This window comes from Dasypus novemcinctus, chromosome 8 (assembly GCF_030445035.2).
Source record: "Dasypus novemcinctus isolate mDasNov1 chromosome 8, mDasNov1.1.hap2, whole genome shotgun sequence".
Taxonomy (NCBI): Eukaryota; Metazoa; Chordata; class Mammalia; order Cingulata; family Dasypodidae; genus Dasypus; species Dasypus novemcinctus.
Genome location: NC_080680.1, coordinates 56,805,725 through 56,827,903, shown reverse-complemented (window position 1 = coordinate 56,827,903; position 22,179 = coordinate 56,805,725). Strand labels below are relative to the sequence as shown.

The window sequence follows — 22,179 nt, the reverse complement described above, 5'->3', positions numbered from 1 at the left end:
AATATTCAATTTTATATACTTCCTAAACAAAGGAATATTTCAACAAAAAGTTTTAAGAACTGTGCAGATTGTTCTCTGAAATGTATCCCTTTGACGGAGGATGCCCGAACTTCAGTGTCTGAAAAGATCACACTGGGCACTCATTTAAAATGCACTTTTTGGTATCTCATCCAGGAGGTACTGTGGGTAGGCCCAGGAATCAGCATTGTAACAACCACTGCAGAGGATTCTGAGAAATAGTACCCTGGACATCAGGGAGCAAAGTTGGGCCCATAAAATTTATGGTTCCTCTATGATATACATTTTTAATAGCTTTTGTCTTCTGAAAAAGTTTTCTGTGAGGGAGATAAGCAATATTCCTTAAAAAGTAATATTTTTGCACATAATTACAAATTTGGACATAACTCATTCCAGATGATTTTCTTTTATAGGTCACAGAAAGAATTTTTTTTTTCATATTGTTTGCTAAGTTAATCTCATAAAACATTAAACATTTGCCATTTTAATTTCCTATGATTTGAATTGAAATATTAAATAGACACGGACATTTAATCTTCACTTCTGCATATATTGGTTGGTACTTTTAATTTGTACTTTTGTTATTATTTCCCTCAACATTATAGAGATAATGATTGTACAAATGCATTCTTTCCCCCATCTTTCAAATGTAGAATTGAATTTAGAAAACTAAACAATGAATTTCAGTAATATGAATGTTAAAAAGTTACAGTGAAAATAAACATTACCCGTACCAAATGTTTTTTATTGTATTTTCCTTTATAAAAATTATTATATAATATGTGATTTATGAGTAAGTTAATATACCTATATGAAAGTTTTAATTTGCATTTCTGTGACTTATTCTTGGCTTTATCTTAACAGTATTTTTTAGGGTATATATAGAAAAAGTTAGATTGGGAAGAAAAACAGTTATGTAATAGAGCTCTTTTGATTCTCAGTGGAACATTTTCATTAAGAGAAAGAGTTCCCAGAACTCTGCTTTAATATTTGTATGCATTTATACAATGATCAGATACTAATTCATGACATTATTGTTTGATCATTGACTTCCTTTCTAAACAGCCTCCAGCTAGAAAGAATAGGAAAAAGATGTATTTAAAATCAGATTACACTTCTTTTTTGAATTTTGGTAGGAAATTTACAGAGCCCCTACCCTTTCATTAATGCAATGACTTGGTCTGACCTCATTAGATGACGACTTTAGAATTGAAGAATGTGTTTTGCTGGGAAATAAATAACTTTGCTCAAAGAAGTGCTTTATCAAGTAATGGCATAACCCGTAAGAGAGAATTAAAAAAAAAAAAGTTCATGGACCTAGGTAGCAGAATACTTAGTTGCCTAGAGTGGGGGTTTTGCCTGCATGTGCTTATCCATATTGGCATTGAGAATGAAAGTGAAGAGTAAGTAACTTATTTTAGGAAAGTTTGGTTTATTCATGAAAAAAATTAATGAACTGGCTTTATACTTTCATAGCTAACGAATCCATCTTTCCTTTTCTGTCTCCTGCAGTCATCTCAACTCGAACTCCACCTCCACCCTCCCCGTTGCCATTTCCAACACAAGCTATTCTTCCTCCAGCCCCATCGAGCTACTTTTCTCATCCAACAATCAGATATCCTCCCCACCTGAATCCTCAGGATACTCTGAAGAACTATGTACCTTCTTATGACCCATCCAGCCCACAAACCAGCCAGGTAAACATGAGAGCAAAAATAAGATTAGAGCGTAAGGGAAATGGAGCAGGTCTAACTCTAAGGCATGAAGGTTAGTCAGACAGTTCTGTCTGGCAGAACATCAAGCTTTTGAAATTCATCTTCAGGAAGTTTCATGGTGACTCAATAAGGTTTTATTTAAATATGGCTGAATGACAGGTAGGAAGTGTATTGCCCCAAAGGGGCATGTTTATGAAGATGTTTTTGGTTGGATGTTTTCTGGGTTTTGACCAACAGTGAGAAAGTTAATGTAGAAGGCACATTGACAAAAAAAATCTCTGGGTTGGAGTTCTCACCTCCAAAATACCCGGTTTGACACAGAGACGAAGTGCTTATTTCAGGCAGAAGTAAGGTATGTGCTAAAATAAACACACACATCAGAATGTACAGTCATTTTTATAGACCAACCATTAGGTATGAAAATAAGCTTTAGTAATGTAAACATTTTCATTGTTTGATGACTACTTGAATGTTCTTTGCACAGACATGACTACATTTAATAATGAGTGACATTACTAGAAGCATTCTTTTTTTCTTTTGTAAACATCGTGTGCTACTTTTAGGGATTCATTGTAAGTGTAGTGATTCATGTACATTTCTCACTCATGAATGATGTGATTTCTTCTATGGAGAGATCATTTCACAGAGATTTGGTGTAAGAGTAGACAATCTTTGTGCCAAAGCTGGGTTTATCAGTAAATTGTGATATCCAAAATCAGTAATGTAATTTTGATCTGATGGTCTGGTGTTTGGCTTTGCTGCTTTACCTCCCAAAATTCCTGTCCACTCATTAAACTTTTTAATGCACTGAGGAATTTTCACAAACACTGTCATTAATGCCCTTTGGTTACTAAATGTATGTGCATAGTAATTTAGAATTTTAAAAGAAAGGTTGCAAAAACTCTCTTTGGTCCTAATGTCAGTGTTACAGTGAAACAGAATGGACTTTTCTGAAAGTTTTGTTTTGAATAACACCTTGTCTAGCAAATTTTAGGTTACTTAAAAAATTACCTTTATTTTTGGCTCCATTGACTAATATGCTAAAGTAAGTATAGGATTCTTGAATTTGACACTTGAATTTAAACTTATTTATATTTTAGAAGAAAATGTTCAAATGGTGTAATGCTTTTAATGATGGTAATAGTAATGACAATTAAGTGAAATAATGGATCTTAGTATATCTGTTTAGAAATAAAATTTGCTGTCAGAGCATAGATTCAAAAGTCTCAGTTCCATAGAGCATTTTGCTAGACTCAGCTGGGACCGGTGCATACAGGGTCTGATTTTAATTTGTGTAGAATTTCCATGAATAACAAAGTCTAATTAAGACATCCATTAAAAGTCCTTAACGTTAATTCAGTGTGGAAAATCTTAGAGTTCCATTGGATTTTTTTTTAACTGATGTCTTAATTAGGCACTGTTAGGGGAAAAATTATGCAAATTAAAATCAGGCCCTTAGTGTTACCCATTTCTTTAATTATTCAGTGCTTGTTTTACGTACATTTCAATTTCTTTATAAGTTAAGAGGGCATATTAGGTGATAATCTGCCTATATTATTCTCAGTGTTTCTTCACTTTTCAAGGTAAAGATCTAGTTTCTAAGAGAGGCATCTTACTTTCATTTCAATTTTTAAAAAAAATCCTTTCTTAGGATTTTGTCTATTAGGAGCTGTGTACTGAGTAGGACAATCCTTTCGAAACGCTGTGTCAACTCCATCTTTAGATAAGACTTCTCTCCTTTCATAGCTACAGTATAAAAGTCCATCTAATAATACCTTTAAAAGATAGGAGCTTTATAGTGTTTCACTCCTAGAAAACTGAGGAAAAGTAACCCACCCATTCTTCTGACTCTGAATTTCAAAAAAGTTGTCTACATTGGCCTGGAAATTCTTCCTTTTGTCACTTTTATTATTTTTAAATGAGAGAAATATGTCAGTTTATGTGATTTGTGATTCAATTCCAGTGGAGAAAGCTTACAGAATGGGCAAAGTATTATCCTATTCTGTGACAAGGTTTTCTTGAAGTTACTGTCTTTTTGTTTTTATTCCATGCTCTCAGGTAGGTACTATCAAACTATTTTTACAGACACTGTATGGAGAGACACATTTTCCTTTGGATGTATCACCACTGATAAAAGTGAGATGTTTCTTTGTTCTTGAGTGGGATGTATACAGCAGTCATTTATAATGTTCAAATAACCAGAAGTTGGTAGTCTGCTTTAGAAACAAATTATTTTTCTCTTTGAATAGAAACGTTGATCATAGTAAAATGCACAATTGTTCTTGTAGAAACATTATACCAACTTAGATTTTTAATTCCAACTCAAAACCGATTAATTTGTATTTCAAATAGGACTTTTGATAGTCACCCTTTTTTAGTTTTAGAATTTAAAAAAATAGGAGTACTCATTTGCGTTTAGTAACCTGTTCCCTCCCACTGTCCTCTAGAACAGCACTGATTTTTGATTAAGTCAAGCAACAGGGATGCTTTGTCTTCTCACAGCATATGGAGATTAATTGCATTATTGCTATACCCGTTATAGGGAGACAGTCAAACTATTCAATGTGATATTTTCAATAAAACTAGTATAAAGATAAAACTCTCCTGTAGGTTTCCATACCGGGAAAATATGGTCAGTTTTCCTGACATAATGTTAAATACTTAAAATTGCACATGATGAATAGTTAGTGTATTCAATAATTCCATTTTATTTATAGAATAAATACCACATCCTCTGACAAACTCAACCGAAGACTTAATCCATGTCTCTAAGTCACAATGTTCAGGTATTATTAGCTGTTCATCTCTTTCTCTATAGAAACGTCTGCTTGTAGTCTATAAACAGGTGTTTAGATAAAGATTCTGATTCATTGCCCCTTCATCTTTAACACTTCAAGTTAGAAAGACTAAATATTTATGAAGAATAATGTCCTAGCAAATAGTTATGTACCCAGTGCAGTGGAGAATTCCAACATGAATACAATCAAAAGATAGCATTTTCTGTCTAGAAAAATATATTCCAATAATTTTTTTAAACAGTAAGCCCTTAGGATTTTGCCTCTTACCACAAAATTATTTTTGTACCCTGGGGCTAAAACTCAGGTAATATCTTTTCTATCATTACCCAGGGGATTCTCTCAGTTAATTCCCACAAATGTTAACAATGAATGCTTTGTGTAACTCTCCAGGTTCAACAGTGAAAAATAATTCAAATATAATGTATATTTGATTGTCTTTTGTTTCACTTCACTACATTTTAGTTTACTCTGAGAATCTTTTTATTTGTAGGTTTAAGGTCAGTCATAGTTCAGCATTTTACATTGTTGTGTGAGTCTGAAATTTTTGATGCTTAAATCTCATTCTATCTGTTTGTGTTGGTAAATCATCAAAAGTTAAAAGGAGATCCTAGAATCTAAGTGCCCGATGTGTGTGCCTGAGCGTGCCTGTGTATGAGAGCGAGCTAGAGTGTTGGTATGCTGAAGAATGGGCTTTGACAATAAAATGATGGAAATTCTAGTTGACACGTTTCATCTCCTAGATATTCAGTGTCAGTGATAGGTTTTGTGTCAGTGATAACGTCATTTAGGTGAAAACCGTGTTCCCCAAGCCAAACCTGACTCATTGTAGAGAAAGAAGAACAGAGAATGAGGATGTGCTTGGTTCTAATTCTAGCTTGTTCAGTAAGGACTTCCTTCCATTTCAGCCTTAGGCTAAGCACTTAAGCCTCCATCTGAGTTTTCTGGACTGCTAAATAAAAGGGCTCTCACAGGTGTTGTAAAGATGAATTGACCTATCCTAAAGTGCTCTGAAGAGGAAAAACAATTCTTTAATGCTACTGGTTTTCATTATACTAACCATGGATTGGCCGTTCTGACTTGGACCCACGTGGCAGTACAGAGCACAGGGTCCACGCGGCAGAGTGTGGTGAGCGGAGGTGTTGAACAAGATGACTGACTGCCTTTTGGATTACTTCACCCGGCATTCTGTTTTTGTTTTGTAGCCTAACAGCAGTGGTCAAGTAGTAGGGAAAGTGCCTGGCCATTTCACGCCTGTCTTGGCACCCTCTCCCCATCCCAGTGCAGTGCGACCTGTGACCCTGACCATGACAGATACTAAACCCATCACTACATCCACTGAAGGTGAGGCAGCTTCACCTACAGCAACCAGTAAGTATTTCTGTAGGAAATGAGAAATGTCCATCGAAGGCGCCATTGGATATCTGATCCAAGGTGGATAACATGGCGACTTTTCCAGCTACCTGACCAGATGGAGATTTCTCATTTATGTGGAACTAGCAGGCATGTATGTGGCCTGGCTATCACATGCTCTCTCTTGTCAAATGTCAGTCAGTGCATCATATTTGAAAAGGGAGAAGCTTATTTATTTGAGAAAAACAGTTATTACAAAAATCAGAAGTCATGCCTGCTCGTTCAAGGTATACATCGAAATTGCACTGGATAACATAATGCAGTGTACAAGGTTTTTATATCACCCAAAGAGAGATTAGATAATTGTTACTTGTTTGAGCATTCCCATAGAAATCAAGCCCTTTCACAAGGCAGACTGAATCAGTGCCTCTGTGAGATAATTGCATGTTTACATTATTGTAGGTTATGTCATTGTTAGAAACCATCACACAATGTTGGGTGCAGGCAAGAGCATTCCAAACCTTAGTATTAGGCACATGTAAGCCACTTGCACTTTCATTATCTACAACTTTTTTTTTTAAACTTTTTGATTATTTTGCCTATCATGGTACATCAGATACTGTGCTTTTTAGCATGGCCATGACATTTTAAATGTCAGTGATTTAGCCAGTGAAGTAATGTAGCACATACTGTCCTGATCCAAATGATTCCTTTGCTTCTTCATGTAGAATATTCAGAGGTGTACAAGGAATTAATTTTCAGTTGGCTTCACTCAAACTACCTGCTTCTTAGAACTGGAGCTGGTGTGCACAGATTGGTAAGCAGAATGAATAGGATCCCAGTCAGGAAGAATTAATGAGCTCCTCACCAATTACCCAACTCTCTTAAATCCAGACCTCCTATTTTCTTTCCTGGAGCAAGAAATCTCCATGCCCTGGAAGTTACTATGTGAAATTATAGAGGCAATTGGAGGCACCACTGCCTCATTCTTTCTTGGCCATTGGAAAGATGTTCTCTTTTTATGGCTTCTGAAAGACTACGAAGGAACTCTACAAGAAAAATGGACAATGTTTTGAGTATACAGTGAATTCAGCCTTCCTTTCTCAAAATTCATGAGCCCTCTAGACTACAGACTTGTAATGCCTGTTATGCTTCCTTGAATGCACAGATGGATGAGACCAGTCAAGGAAGACAAGAAGTTCTTTTGTCCTAAGGACTAGCTCTGTACATTATAGTCACTAAACAGTATGCCCAAATTTTTAAGTGGATGTTTTTGCATCTTTGAACAAAGTCAGCATTTTTAAATAAAAGCAGATAGAATACAAAGATTAAAAAAATAAACTAAAAAAAAAAAAAAGTCAAGTGTAAGACCATCATAGGGCAAGTGATCAAAAATCAGTTCCAGAAACTTCTGGTGCCTACTCTTATAGTAACATTAATAGAAAAGATTCAAGGGAGGATCAGATCTAAATGATTACAGTTGTCTTATGGGTTTAACTTCAGCCTGTTAATGAATTGTTTTTATACTCATATACAGGTTGTTCAAAAAGGGATCTGATTTCACTATTAATATTACAAAATATTCAAAAGGAATAGCTTGATTATATAAAGATGGCTGCATCTTTCCATTTTCTACTCCTACATAAGAGAAATATAGTGAGTAGTTTTTCTTTTCTATAAACAAATAAACTTGTAGTTACAACTCTCTAGGCACCACTAATAATGAGAAACTGGTTATTGAATTGAGAAGTCAATAAAGTTAAAACTTAGAGATGAAGGAAACCACTTTTTCATGGTAAAAAAGCAGGACACCATGCACACTCTGTATGGGCAAGGCTTTCTCTGACTGTCCATGTTCTCTGTTGACTTCCAGAAACCTGGAGATTTAGTAGGGGCGTGAATGCTTTATTCAGGAATAAAAGGTGAATTGTGAGCATCTTCAGTGTCTCTAAAAAGTTGACTAAAAAAAGCCTCAATGGACCAAATTCCTCCAACCTTTCAAACATGGCAGAACTAACACACTGATTTAAGAAAAATAGCCGATTTAAAATTAATGTGTGGATTCCACATTAAACTAATAGTTTTAAACCAAGCATTTTAACTTCTTCAGAAATATGGAAGTAAAATATGGTGAAAATTTAATTCTGCTTGTTCTGACATGGAACAATTGATTGCTTAGTGCTGGGAAGAAATAGATCCATTAATCTTTTCTTTGTGAAAAGAAAGGAAAATGTTTAGGAAAAGGGAGAACTTATATGTGGAAATTTCATTCTCTACCAAAAAGCACTTGTACCAAAAAGTACTTACGAGGTGAGATCCTAGCACTGAAAACATTCTGTTACAATGTCTTTCTTACCTGATGGTCAAGTGTAAAAGGTGCCATTAACTCCCTTCCTGGATCAATCATAAGGAATTGACTTTTTGTGCTTATGGAAAATAAGAAAATTTTTAAAAATGAATTTCAGTCAAAGCCATTTTCACATTAAAAAGATGATGAGTTATTTCAGATTATATCAAGCAATAATATAGGCCCCTGCTTCATGTTAGTAATAGATTTCCCCCTTTTTTTTTTAGTAAAACATCTTTCATCCACATCATCAAGTGCATCTGCTAGAATCCCATCATTAGAAGTTTCACTTTTTCCTGACAGACTTTCACTAGGCTTTTACATTTAGAACCACAGGTCATCATTGATAATTCCATTATTAGACAACTAATTTCTGGTGAAGAGGTACATCTAGGTAAAGGATCCTTCTATTTAGGCAATCCTTGGTACTTCTGCAGGATTGTAACTGGAGCATGTAAGTGTGAGACACCCACAGCAAATGATGGGATATGGTTTATTGGCTAGGTTTTTATTTGGGGGGGCGGTGGAGGGTAAACAAGTTGACATGCAGTCAACTCCCATTTCTTGGTATTCACTCAGGCAGAAGGGAAGAGAAATGGAAACACTTTTTTTTTTTTTTTTTTGGTTGCAAATCCCTCTTCTCTGGGTTTCTTATACATGCACAGGGTGTTCATTATGATAGTTCACAATTTTTATCTTTGTTTTTGTTCTTCCTTAATCAGCCTACACAGCCACAGGCACATCTCAAGCCAATCGATATGTGGGACTAAGCCCAAGAGACCCATCCTTCCTACATCAGCAACAGGTGGGCAAGTTTCACCCAGGTGTAATGGTGTAGCCACGCTTTCGCATCGGTGCTTTTCTCCATGCCGCCTCTCAGATCTGGACTCAGAGCGGGATTCATGGGGCTTCTGAGACGGAACTTGATCATTTCATTTTCCAAAATATTTTCTCACTTATCCTTTATTTCTCGCATCTCTGAGCAGGGTTCCTCCAATTGGCTCACTACCGTTTCTGTCTCTGTAGCATATATTGATAACATCCACACATTATAGTTTTTAGCCAAAGAATATTTTCTCAGACTTAGTGGCTATTGAGCACTTCATAGTCTATAGCTTTCAAAGGCAACAGTTGAAAACCGATTTAAAAGCCAATTAGAGTAGAAGCATGACACAGTTTGTGCTTTTGAGCTATTTCATATTTTCTTGATGTTTTAGTCCTCATTTTTGTATTTTAGCCCAAGAAGATGAGTTATGAAGCCAAAATCTCAGGCGACACATCACTCCTATTTTAATAGGTTTAAATTGGTTTACTGATTTCAGATGTGATGGAACACTTTTTTTTGTTTTGCTTTCTTACATCATTTATGTTTCAAGTAGCATTTTAAATTTCACATCTCATTAATGCTGTAAATTTAATGCAAATGAAGTGTTTACCCAAATGGTGAAAATATACAGCAGGATTAATGGTGGCTTGTAAACAAATTAGCCACAGTCAAAAGCCTGGGCCATACCAATACAAAAATCCCACAGTTCTAGTTACAAGATGTCAGAAATAATTCCAAACCCTTCTTAATTTAAATATATTTTAAGATGCATATGTTTGCCGCTCTCAAGTTTTGATAGCAAAGCAGTTTGAAATTAATAATGTGCAAAATATTGCATAGGGGAAAAAATGGGCTCTAATGAATAAGAGCTGGTATTAACTAACCTGCTCTTCATTTATAATATGTGTTGTATGACTTTATATACATACTAAGCCTGTGCAGGTACTTATGCCTGCTTCTTTCATTCTAGACCTGTCCACTTAGATATGCTTACTGTTACTTACTCTACCAGTGCTTCACGTGGAATTCTTAGTCCTTCCCAGTTGCAGACCAAGGTGGCAGACTGCATATATTAAAGGTCACCACATGCAGAGTTTAGAGAAAAATCATAAAGATGATAGCTTATTCAAGATATTTGACGTTTTGCCAGGTTTAAAAAAAGCAAAACAAAACAAAAGAGTGAGAACTAACTGAAAACATCTGTACACAGTTATGAAAATACCAAATAATAATTAGTGGTTTTGCCAGCCATTGACTTTTCAACATAATTCTCTGGAATGCTGCTTTTTTCCACCTCTATAATTGCTGTAATATGAAATGTGTTATAATTACTATAATATGGTTCTATTTGACAAATGTATGGGTTCATTGTGGTTTTTTTTTTTAAACATATGCAGGGTTTATAGGTTTAGAAACTTGCTCTTTTCAAAATCATTGCACATATTTTCAGAAATATTTTAGTCATAGGATTTGCTTTATTCTCTAAGACACGTCTTAATTTCCAGTTAATTTTTAATTCATAAAAATGTACCTTCATTATTTAAACCTTTCACCCCAAACACATTTAGAATATTATAACCAATTAGAAACTATCTTCCCTTTCCCATGCCTAGCTCATGGCAGCTTTATTTTCTTATTTCTTATCACTTGTGTTTAACATAGGAGCTGCATGTGATTATCATCACAAAGCAAAAGTCTATTAATACAAAAGTTTCTTCTCCTTTCACATATTTGAAGATAAATTAAGAAAATTTAGCAAACATCATGAAAATATAAATTTTAATGTAGATAGAGTTCTGGGCAAATTTTAATCAAAGAAATGTATATGAACTCCAGAACTACAAACTGTTTTTCATCAAAGACTACTACACACTATTTAAGTGGACAATGTCAAGTGAAGACCACTTACAATATTAATGTTTTGTTCAGTCAAATGTGATTGATATCTATGGGATATCATATGTATTGATCTTGGGGGAGAAAATCTATGTAAACTTCATAGCTAAAAATGGAATGTTCAGACAGATCGTTTGTCCTGTATGTAATGAAAGACTTAGGACTACTTTTTAAATTAAAGAAGCCCAAGATGCCAAATTCATAATGAGCTACAATTTTGGAGCATGCACAAAATAAAGATATATGAATATCATACTATACATGTTTATTAATAAACTAAATCTCCAATTATAAGTCTTTATTACTTGTTTCCTATCAAATTTTAAAAGAATGATAGAGATGAAGTTTTATATTTACTATTCAGGAAAGGAGGGACATAAACAGTTTAAATGACTTCAGTAGAGTAAAGGTTATTCTTTTCTGCAGCAAAAATGAGATTGATTTACTGTGTCCTTTCATTACTTTACAAAGATTTAAAAGAGACCACTCTTTTAGCAGCAGTTTCTAAATGCATTTAGTTTAAAGCACTCAGTGATGAATGAAAAGGAAAATCAAGGGGTACATGAAATAAAGGCAATCAATCATTTTATATTAGCTAGGAGAAATTCAAAATTAGAAAGTCAATGGTTTTAGTCTGGGAGAGTTCTTTTAAACATTCCCCATAGCCTTTAATATACATGACCCCTTAAGAATAAATATTGTCACCAGGTACATTCTTTACTTCATTGGCGGCTGCTTTATAGAGATTTATCTTTCAGGTTATGAAAAGCATCGATGTGCATTGTTGAGTGCTATTTTTTCTCTCAAAAAAGAAATTTAATATAGCCTACATAAATTAGAGTTAACAATAAATTTAAAATTGCTGAATAACGTTGAATTTCCTATAAATAATCATTCCACAAAATGACATATTGAAAGAAGAACTTACAGTTTGGTCATTTCTAACAAACAAGGGTACTGGCATTTTTAAATTGAGGCGGAAAATAATAATATATTAAAATTAACCCTATATACCACCTGTGAGAGTAATATATTCTTATTGGAAAACCTGAATACTTAAAGTATGTGCTTTTATACCTATTCACTGGGATACATACAATTGTTATTAGTAATTATACATTACTCTGCTCTTTTTCTAATGCTTATTACTAATTAATACTGGTTCTTTCTGAAACTGGAATTTCACTCAGGATTGTAAATATGATACCTCATTTGAATCTAAGAAACACAACCACATAATCATGAAGAATATTTCAAAAAGATTAATGTAAACCAATTGACAACCTGTCATTAAAATCAACCCCCCTTCCCCATTAGTCACAATAGTCCACTTATGCCAGCTCATTAAGGCTTTACTTTAAATTTTTCCTTTATCTTTTAACACAGTTTTGAATGTCGTTCAAGGTCTGGAACTAGCCTGTCTTTGAAATCATCGGCTTAGTTAATGCATTTACTATTGGCATGGGAAAATCTTAAAATGAGAACTTCAGTTGGAGCTTCATTCTTCTTCAACTTTTCTATTGGAAGATGGTGTGGTGGCTTAAAAAATTCCTAAACGCTGCTTTGGCAAACTGAACTTTTAGTCCCTGCTGAGAAATGTCTGTTTATGGTGTGGAACTTTTTCAGAAGTGTGGCGGACCCCCTGACTTATCTCATAGAAGTCTGGTAAAATCCAGGGTTTCCTTTCCTCCTTACACACTGAGCATATTCATGATGGTAGGCAATGAAGGAAGCACCTTTCTCAAGTTTGTCTCCTTGAGAAAATAGAAACTAACTAGCAGAGGTTTGGATATGGATTAGAAAATACAGAAAATATTTTATAATCTAGCCTAACAATTTTAGTATAAATTGATAGATAATATAAAAAAACTTACTTGAATTAGCACCAGTTCCTTATCTGGCCAACCTCCTGAATGAATTTGCCAATTGTACATCTTCTTTCTGCTATCACAGAAACTTTGATAATAGAAGAAAATCTAAGTTAATTTGATTATCACCATTATACGTGAGTAGTTTAAGGTCATAGTAAAAGCATAAATCCTTGCTGTCATACCTGAATACAATCATATAAAAATACTGGCAAGTTGGAAATAAAAGATTGCTGCTGTATGTAAGTTTGCAGCCAGAGAGCTTCTGGTTCAGAAATAAAAGCTTACTATTCAAACCAAATATTGAAGTGCATATTAACTTTTGATATAGATTTGAGCTTTTAGATTAAATAAATGGGAAGTTACCTTTGTCTCTCCTATGTGAGACAATAAAAGTGAGTTCTAGTTTATAAGATATAAGGCATTAATTTCATAATCACAAAATTCTAATCTCCTGACTATATATGCTACCTATCATTAGAGCTAATGAATTAGAGCCTGGTCAGTTCAGGCCCTTGCTTTACTTATCACAGTTGCATGGAATTTATTGGTGCTTGAACATCAGCATGTTACGTTTCTTGCATGACTATATAATGCTACTATTTCAATTTCAATTACTGGGCTAGCCAATACAGAAATATTTTCAACACTTTTCTTGGTATGATTTTGAAACTAGATTTTTAAAAGTACTTTTCACTACACTGAAAATTTCTGCTACACAAAATGGCCTTTTTAATGAAATGCTGTGTAGGGTGTTTTTTTTTTTAACTGAAACTATAGTTGAAATCCCTTTATAATATTTGCCCCAGTAAATGGCAAAGCCAAAGCATGGTACATTAAATCCCCTGGATAGGTAGTCCTTTATTAGAGGCAAGCAATTGAAAGGACACAAGTGGACTATCAACAAAACTTTTCAATGAAGTCAGGAAGCAGGCTATCAACACTTGGGCTGTTCTTATTGTGTCTGTTATCGTAATTGACAGCTTGACGTAAAAGCCTATCACATGACTTCTTGGTAGGTATGTAAATGGATAAGAGGTCAGTTTTCACATATGCTAGCTGGAAAGGAAACACATTTAGAGGAAGTTGCAGTCAAAATAATGGCTATGCAAATGTTTAGCCTTTTTGGCTAGTTCTTAGATTTTAAAAAATCCTTCAGTGTTCTTTTATCATTCACTTATTAATCACTTATCTTTGTTGGTTATCAAAGGCTAATATCCAGATAAGCTATTCCAATTAATGAAAAACTAAAATGATATTTAATGTAACTATAATTTCAATGAACAAAATCACAAGGAAAAAAAAATCTTTCCTGAAAATATTAACTTTAAAAGCTCTAAGTTAAATCAGAGAAGTAAAGGACATCCTGAAGATTAAATGTGCAGATATTTTAGCCTTAGATAATCTAAAATAATCATGCATGTGAAGGCTAGGGTGGCTAAGGAACAACGACAGGCAGACTGGAGTAGTGGGTGAGAACAATTTAAGAGCCAAGAGGTTTGAGTTTTAGTTTTGAGATGAACAGGGCATGTGTAACTTTGGACACGTCCTAAACCTCACTCTCCTGTATCCTTACCTTGGAAAGGAAAATGAAGATCTTGCATTACATGATCTCCAAGTTTCCCTGAAATCTTAAATTTTACAAGTTAAAGTAGCTTCCTTTTTAAAAAAGAAGTGCGTTTTCTAATATTTAACTTGTGATTTAAGGTCAGTAATGTTTATTTACTTCATGGACTGTGCAGACCCATTTAACATAATTATATGATGCTAATTAAATATCAGGAAACAAAGGTTGCAGGGAAATTAGAAGCAATTTTAAGGTACCAGGACAACCTTAAATGCCTTTTTTTTAAAGTCCCATATATAACACACAACCACATTCTGACCATTTTGCTTGTTCACTCAGTAGGATTATACATTATTTGTTCAGACCCTATTTTATTTGCTCTATGGCAGGCAATTAATAGTAGTAATAAAATAAGACTCCTCTAATCTGAGAGTTAAGAGGAAAGTGTGAATATTAGAGTGTTAATCTTTTAAGTTTCTCTTCCCCCGCCCCCCCCCCCCCAAAATCTGTTTCCTTGAAGCAGTCTGGAAAAATGAAGAAACCCAAGAGAACATAAAACATACTTTTTAAGATATTCCCCTGAGTGTTACTATATGCTTTTTTTTTTTTTTAAGTGAAAAGGATAATTTGCCTGTGTTGGTTATTCTGTTTACAGTTAAATGGCATATTAGTTCAATTGAGATATAATGTCTTCATGAGGGACTGTTCACTGAGTCTAGCAAGGACATTTTTCTCATCTTCTTTCTTTTGTTCCCAAAGCTGATTGCAATGGATTTAAGAAAAAACCCCATTAAGGTCGGTGGTGGGCCTTCATTTAAATAAACAAACTCTTATTCCAAAATCATAAGCATTATTGATTCTTTATGGCTATCAAGTACTTTCATGTTTTGTGAATATTTGAATGTAGTGTAAGAAAGGATAAGGCTCCAAATCTTTGGTGACCAAATCTTAGGTGTTTCCCCTTATATGCAGATTTTTGAAGAAAGCCAGATGGTCCCCATCCTTGTTTTTCTCAGTCTCATTTGAGTTGGGTCAGGAACAAGGTTTTGTTCCAGAGACTTTATAAATGGAACCACACCCAGCAAACATCTGCAGTGGAAACTTTACCTTCACTCATTTCTTAGTTGTTTGGCCTGTTTCACCCTTTCCTCTTCACCCATTGGTTTTTTGGAGGAGAATCTTATTTCCTTACTTCATCTTTTGTTTGATTTTGGAATTCTGAGCATAATTGTTTTCATGTATTTTTGTCTTAATTTTCTAAACAGTTCATATTGGCATATTTCATAACATAAATGAAAGAATTAAAATGATTTATACGAGTGTGCATTTTTGCAGGGTTATGTGTACAATCACGTCTGTCAAAGAGTCTAGATTGTTACAAAAATAAGATTTTATTCCCACCTTCCTATTCAAATACATAACTTGAGGGAACTAAATTTCTAAAACTAACCTGCACTTGGTTTTGTTACTTTGATTGCTATTAGGGAGAAGACAATTTCCTATATTTTCAGGGAAAGTATTTGGAAAAATCATCAGAGTTTTGTTGAAGTATTGCACTCAGGAGATATTTATGTAAATTAAAGGCATGTATTTTTGTACCACTTAAAAATTTTTAAATTGAATTTTTAAAAAATTGACAACTCAATTTAACACTGACTCTCTCACTGAGCACAGACTGAAGAATCATCATCTTTCCAAGCTCAGATGAGAGTCTCACCTATTATCTTTAATTTATTGAAAGTCTAATGTAAAATTCTTTTCATTAGGAACACTGAATACCAATATCAATAATGTTTATTTACCAAAAGAAGCTTAAATGCCTAGTATTTAAATAAATAGTAATAACCTTCATACCTAGAGTCTGTTCAAAATTCTCTGAGTCAAGACTATCTTGGCCAAACAAGAGTCTTAAAAATTGCTGTGATGGAAATATTTGAACAAATGACTTTAATTTTAATTCTTTAACTGTTTCCTCCCCCCACACCATCACCTTTAAGATGTCACTTTATCAGAAGGTTTATTAGTTTAATATGCTATACAAAGAGTGAGACTCTTGCTTAAGTAACCTAGCTAAAGCAAGTTCTAACATAAAAGCATAAACATGTCTCTTCAGACATTTTTGTAAGTATTGGTAATGCTTATCTAAATTCTAAATAGATAGTTACAATTAAAATTATAGTCTAAATTTTCAGGAACTGAAAGGAAATTAATTCAATACAATTAGTATCCTGTCCATTTCTTTAGCATTAATTTATTGCTAAATATATTCATTGATCATTTTGTATTTATTTAAGCATATTTTTCTGTTTGGGAAAAAATATTTCACTCCATGTCTCTTAAATATAGATGAAAATGAATAGCCATAGTCAGGTCGCAACCCTTTGAGACTACTCTTAGGAATGAAAAGTCTCTAAATATATTGATCTTAAGTGTCCATCATATAGCCAAAGATAGCCCACTGAATTTCTCGGGGGCTGAAAATAAGCGACAGCAGCAGCAACAACAAAAATCTACCAAGTTTACATATACATCCTACCAAGAAGATATTGTGGTCCTGCTGATATTTGGTTATGGAGCTAGTCAATGAGTGATATTTAGGTTCACCTGACTTAGTGAAAGTATATTCTCTTTTCAAAAACTTTTCCAGTTAATAATGAACATAATTAGCATGTGCTATCCCTAAATCTACCTCTCTCTTCTTGAGAATCATTTATTGATTCAAAACTAGCTTTCGCATTGACTAGAGTAATCAATAAATGGTTCTTAAGCTACTCTTTATACAAAGTCAAATTTCTAGAACTGTTTTTAGATCATTTTTGTAGTACTGCTTTAAACATGTTTTTAAAAATAGACAACTGGTTTACTTTGTAACTATAAAAAAAATTTTTTTTGATTGTCCCACTAGATGACTCATTTGTAGAACTTTTAAGAAATCTTGCCATATTGCTTCTCACACACTAGACTGAACAAATTTACTTTAAAATAGTAGAATTATGTCATCTGTTTAATTTAAACCTAATCAAGAATGCACATTCTCCTTTATGCAAGTATTATGGTCCATTTTAAGAAGATTTATTTTTCTTTCTATTTAATTCATTGATTGATTTAAGGCTTCTTTATGTGATATATCCTGAGTTGACTGTATTTATCTATCTTTTTATAAGGAGACTTTTTCACTTCTTTAATTTATAAAATTTATCTGAAATATCAATATAATTAAAATGTATTTTGGAAATTTTAGGTGCTATTTTTGGAGCCTCACAAATATGTAGTAAGAATGGACAAAACCATCATTCAAAAAATCCAGAATCACTTTTACTTAGGATATGCAAAACAGAAACTCAGGAGTCTAAAAGTAACACTAGAAAAGCCTTTTTACATTATCAGAGAAGTTTAAAAGAATTTAGCCACGTTTGAACGCACTTTGTGTCCAGTCATCATCTTCTAGAAATTCTCACTGAAAAGCATCAAATACTGTTCAGTGAATTGCTGTGTATAGGTCATTTTTTCAATGAAACATGCTACTTCATGCAAGATGCAGTTAATTTACAACGTGGCTATCTAAAGGTTAAAAACCATGATTTTCTAGTGTGTTTCCCCCCTCCAAAGCCAGATAAGTTTAGTTTCTTAAACATGAAAATAAGCAATATATCTTTTCAATAAATCTGCTAGCACTGTAGGGCAGCTGTTAACCAAACAGAGCTGGATAGGGTTACTCTAACAATGTCTGAAGGGCAGAGCTGGTGATTCTGAGATCTGGGAAGAATTTGTTTCAGCTTGTACTCAGTGCATTCCTCACTCTATTCAGCTGTAATAAAGTATTTTAAATGCCATTACTCTGAGTTTAAAATAAGAGTAGAAATTTCAATCAACTCTTTTAAAAACAATGCCACTTTGAATAAAACAAAATTAGTACACATCTAAAGCTGTAAGATACCTTGATGCTTCTAAACCTAAGTTAAGGAGAATGTTTGTAATGGGGGGCTTTCTCCTCTAAACTGCATGTCTTCTATGTTTTACAAACTGCATGCTTAAAGTTATTATTTTGCCTCAGGGCAGATTATTTGGTATGTTGCATAGAAAAAAAAGCATTTTTATTTTCTTTCTAAAATATATCTCTCTATTGAATATTAATGTTTGCTTTTGTTTCAGCTCAATTTATACTCTAATAATGGCTAATTGTTATGTTCTAAGCACTTGGTTTTCTTGTATGCTTTAATTAATAGAGAAGCATATTGCTGTAGCTTTTTCTAAAATAAGAGTCTGTAGGAATTTTGCTTCTCAGTGTAAGATTTTCCTTTGCTTTTTTTTTTTTTTTTTTTCCACTTTAAGTTGCCTCTTAGGAAAGTAAGGTTAATGCCATGTACAATACTAGTTTGCATGTATTCATTTAAATACTAAAAACTGTAGTACTGCTCGATCCATATCTGACTGCTAGGTTTCAATTGACAGCTGAGGATTTGTGACTGGACCATGAATCAAAACGGCAGGCATTTATACCCCAGTACCAGTGAGGATACATTGGGAATTACTTGGCAAAGGTAACATTTTAATTATTTCCAACCCTACACTTACACCTAAAAATTACATGAGCAATAGTGTTTGTTTTTAACTAGCTTGACAGAAAATATATGTTAAAATTTTAGTTGTTTTGGCTATGGCATCCCTCTTTCTCCCCTCCCCCTTTATTTCTTATTTTAAATGCAAGGTCAAATTAATTTGGGATTCTAGCATATGTTGGAATTTCTAAATGCTGTCAACTGTTTTAAACAATTTATAATGTTTGGGTGTGGGGTGGGGAGGATTTGACACTTAGGTTTTAGGACTGAAAAAAATGAAACCAGAGTTTTAGGAAATATTTTTCAGCTACCTGATGATAAAGCATTGAGTTTTCATGTTATAGATTCTTTTCATTTCAATTCTCTCTTCTATTGATAATTATATACCATTTTATTATTTATTTATAGCCCTCTCTGAGGGAAAACACTGGAAGAAAAATGTCAAATGAGTCAATTTTGCTGTTATTGGAAAGCAGCACCCATAAATTTTGGAGTGGTGATTGTTGGAATCAGTAGCTAAAGTAGGGTTTGGTTTAAATATAGTTTCAGCATCTGTTTGTACATTGATGCGACTCATTGAGGATTGTTGGCTGAGAAAGTTATTCAAAAACTTCATTTTCAAAACAAGTTTTAATATTTCTTATTTATTAGCTTTGGGAAGTAAGTTGTTCTAAGCTTCTTATGTAGTATAGAACAATTTGTGTTCAAATTGGCAAATAAAATAATTAAAATTCATGGGATAATCATATGTAATAAGAGAGAAAAAATTTGTAGACAGTAATGAGGTAATTCCTTAAGAAATTCACCAAAAGTAGAACCACTGTGATTTTCCAACCCTTCTCTGTTTATAATCCTCTCTTTAGGAAAAGTGCCTATACTTAGATATCAGTTGTGAATGGACTGCCCATCTCCATGTTGATTGGTAGTACCTGCTGAAGAGTAGAGTTTAAAAGAATTAAGTTAATAAAAGTGTGTACTTTTGTTCAGGTAAAAGCTGTGGAAATGAGTAGAATTATGTTTTTAAAACTCAATGAATTTTTATTAATTCCTAAATGAATACAAAATAATTTTTCCTCTTTTTAAAAGATAATCATAATATGCACTTCAAGATTTCTGCATTTTTACATACTTTGATTTTTTTCAAGAAGCTTGTATTATTCCTCTCCTTAGGAAAAAATGCAATATATGCTCATAAAAAAAGAAAATAAGCTCAATGAAAGTGTCTTAAGTTATCTTAATATTTTAATTTAATTTAATTTAATTTGGTGTGTTTGGAATTTATTTTATTAATTAAATTCCTTACTTTCCACGCTCCAGCTATTAGTTAGCAAAATGACTCATGCTTGCATGCAAGCTTTACCACATTTACAAAAACTACAAATCAGATGATGCATGTTCATGTTTGTCAATGTGCCTCTAGATATGTGAGCTTCCAAATCTGTGGATCACTGATTAACATTTACTTCATCTAAGAGAGGCTAGCACCTCTAAGCCAAATAAGGATATATGTTATTGGAAATTTAAAATATAACTGCAGCTATTTCTTATTCATTTTTTTTTAGTCAAAAAATTGATATCCAAAAAAACAAAAAAAAAAGGAAAAGGTGAGTGGGTAATGAATCACTACAGAATACATATATGATGACTAAACTCAGTTTTTAGGGCAGTGTTGTTCACATTTACAAATCCTCTTCTTAGTGAAAAATGACGTGTTATTCAGTTTCAGGTCATAGTAAGCCTGAAAAAATTCAGAATTTATTTAGTTAAGATTTCTTTCTTTCCTCCCTTAAAAATAGGGATTTTTCATTGGGTTAGTAGATAATGATGTGTAGAACAGCTTTAAGCTTCAAAAGCTCTTAAGAAAGTAGCTTTGGGTTTGTTTCTTCCCTTTCTATCATGGTTCAGAGGGCACATAATTGATAATGGCAGGTGTCACGTCATATATTCAACAGGTACTTGTTGAATCTCTGGTGCACCTAGCACTGTCCCCAATGTAGTGTCTGATACAGAGGCTCTCACAGTTTTAAAAATCTGAGTGTCATACAGTTCAGAGTATATATACGCAATTGACAGCACATTGCTTTGCTTTGCCATAGTTTTCAAAAACTGACACAAATAGAATGCATGTTTGATATGATAGGACATGCCTATAGCACAACAGCTTTATTCACTTTACATTGTATGCTTCATGTTTTTTTTTTAACACTTAATGTTTTCATTCTAGAAGAAACATTGAAAAAGGAAATCATAAGTGTCTGTAATGCCATTATTTTTAAGGCAGATAGTAGAGATCTAAAATCCTCAGATACTGCTTTAGCTTTAGAATTATCTGAATAAATGGAAAATATCAACAAAATGTGGATCTATTCAACCACAGAATTAAACAATTTGCCTTTGTCACATTGGGTTAAAGAAAACATTACAAGTTATTCTTGCTTTGGCTGTTGCTTTTTTTTTTTTTTTTTTTTTTTTTAACAAAAGGCAATCCCTGGAGATTCAGCAGTAGAAAAGGACAAAGCAAAGAGGGTTTGGTTTTGCTTTGTTTTATTTTGATTGTTTATTGCCATTGCCTTCGTTTAACAATCATTTGACCACAGTGCTGTCCCCTTTTCTGTTTTATACCAATCCTCTTGCAGAGGTGTTGCCATGTCAAATGCACTTCTTTTGCAGACAGAAAATGGTAGTGTCGAGGGAGTTGTGCAAGTACAATCAAAGCTGGAAGATATCCTCCACCCCACACACACACACATTTACACACACAACAATGTATAAACATTCCCTTGGGAACCATTTACTGACTCCTTTGGAAAAGTTTCACAGACATATTAGGTTGCAAGCCTGAAGGTATTTTGTTGTTTTGATCTTAAAATTTTGTGAGTCATGTGTGCATTTGTGTGTGCGTGTGTGTGCATGGGCATGTTTGTGATGGAGTCTCTTGCACATTGAAATAGTGAAATTTTCTGTCTAAGCAAAAGGCCAGGCACTGCAGTTAACCCAGAGTGAAATCTCCCCTTGGGGAAAGGTTCACTTCTTCACTCACGAGGGGCTCAAGGAGTAGTAGGGGAATAGATGAATTGCTTATGCTAAGTACTGTAGTAGTTGTCCTTTAGTCTCCTATATGGATAAATTACAGTCTTGCATATGTGAGTTTTGTGGGTATAAATACATACAGCAGTTACTCCCTAACTGGCTTTGTTTCTTGAAACTATAGCCAGAGCATAACTTGCACTATCAA

The 22,179-nt window shown here is 33.6% G+C and overlaps 1 protein-coding gene across 7 annotated transcripts in view; it reads left to right on the top strand.

Moving 5' to 3' along the window:
- The window catches only part of NFIB (nuclear factor I B), a 238,330-nt gene that overhangs the window by 199,467 nt on the left and 16,684 nt on the right, over positions 1–22,179 (top strand). For 2 of the 7 annotated variants that reach the window (XM_058301874.2, XM_058301872.2), the window contains exons 8-11: positions 1,531–1,715; positions 5,734–5,899; positions 8,951–9,033; positions 18,838–18,926. In XM_058301874.2, the coding sequence (XP_058157857.1) occupies positions 1,531–1,715; positions 5,734–5,899; positions 8,951–9,033; positions 18,838–18,926 (523 nt within the window). The remainder of the gene's footprint in view (positions 1–1,530; positions 1,716–5,733; positions 5,900–8,950; positions 9,034–18,837; positions 18,927–22,179) is intronic. The other 5 variants (XM_058301873.2, XM_058301876.2, XM_058301875.2 and 2 more) reach the window with 5 other exon arrangements.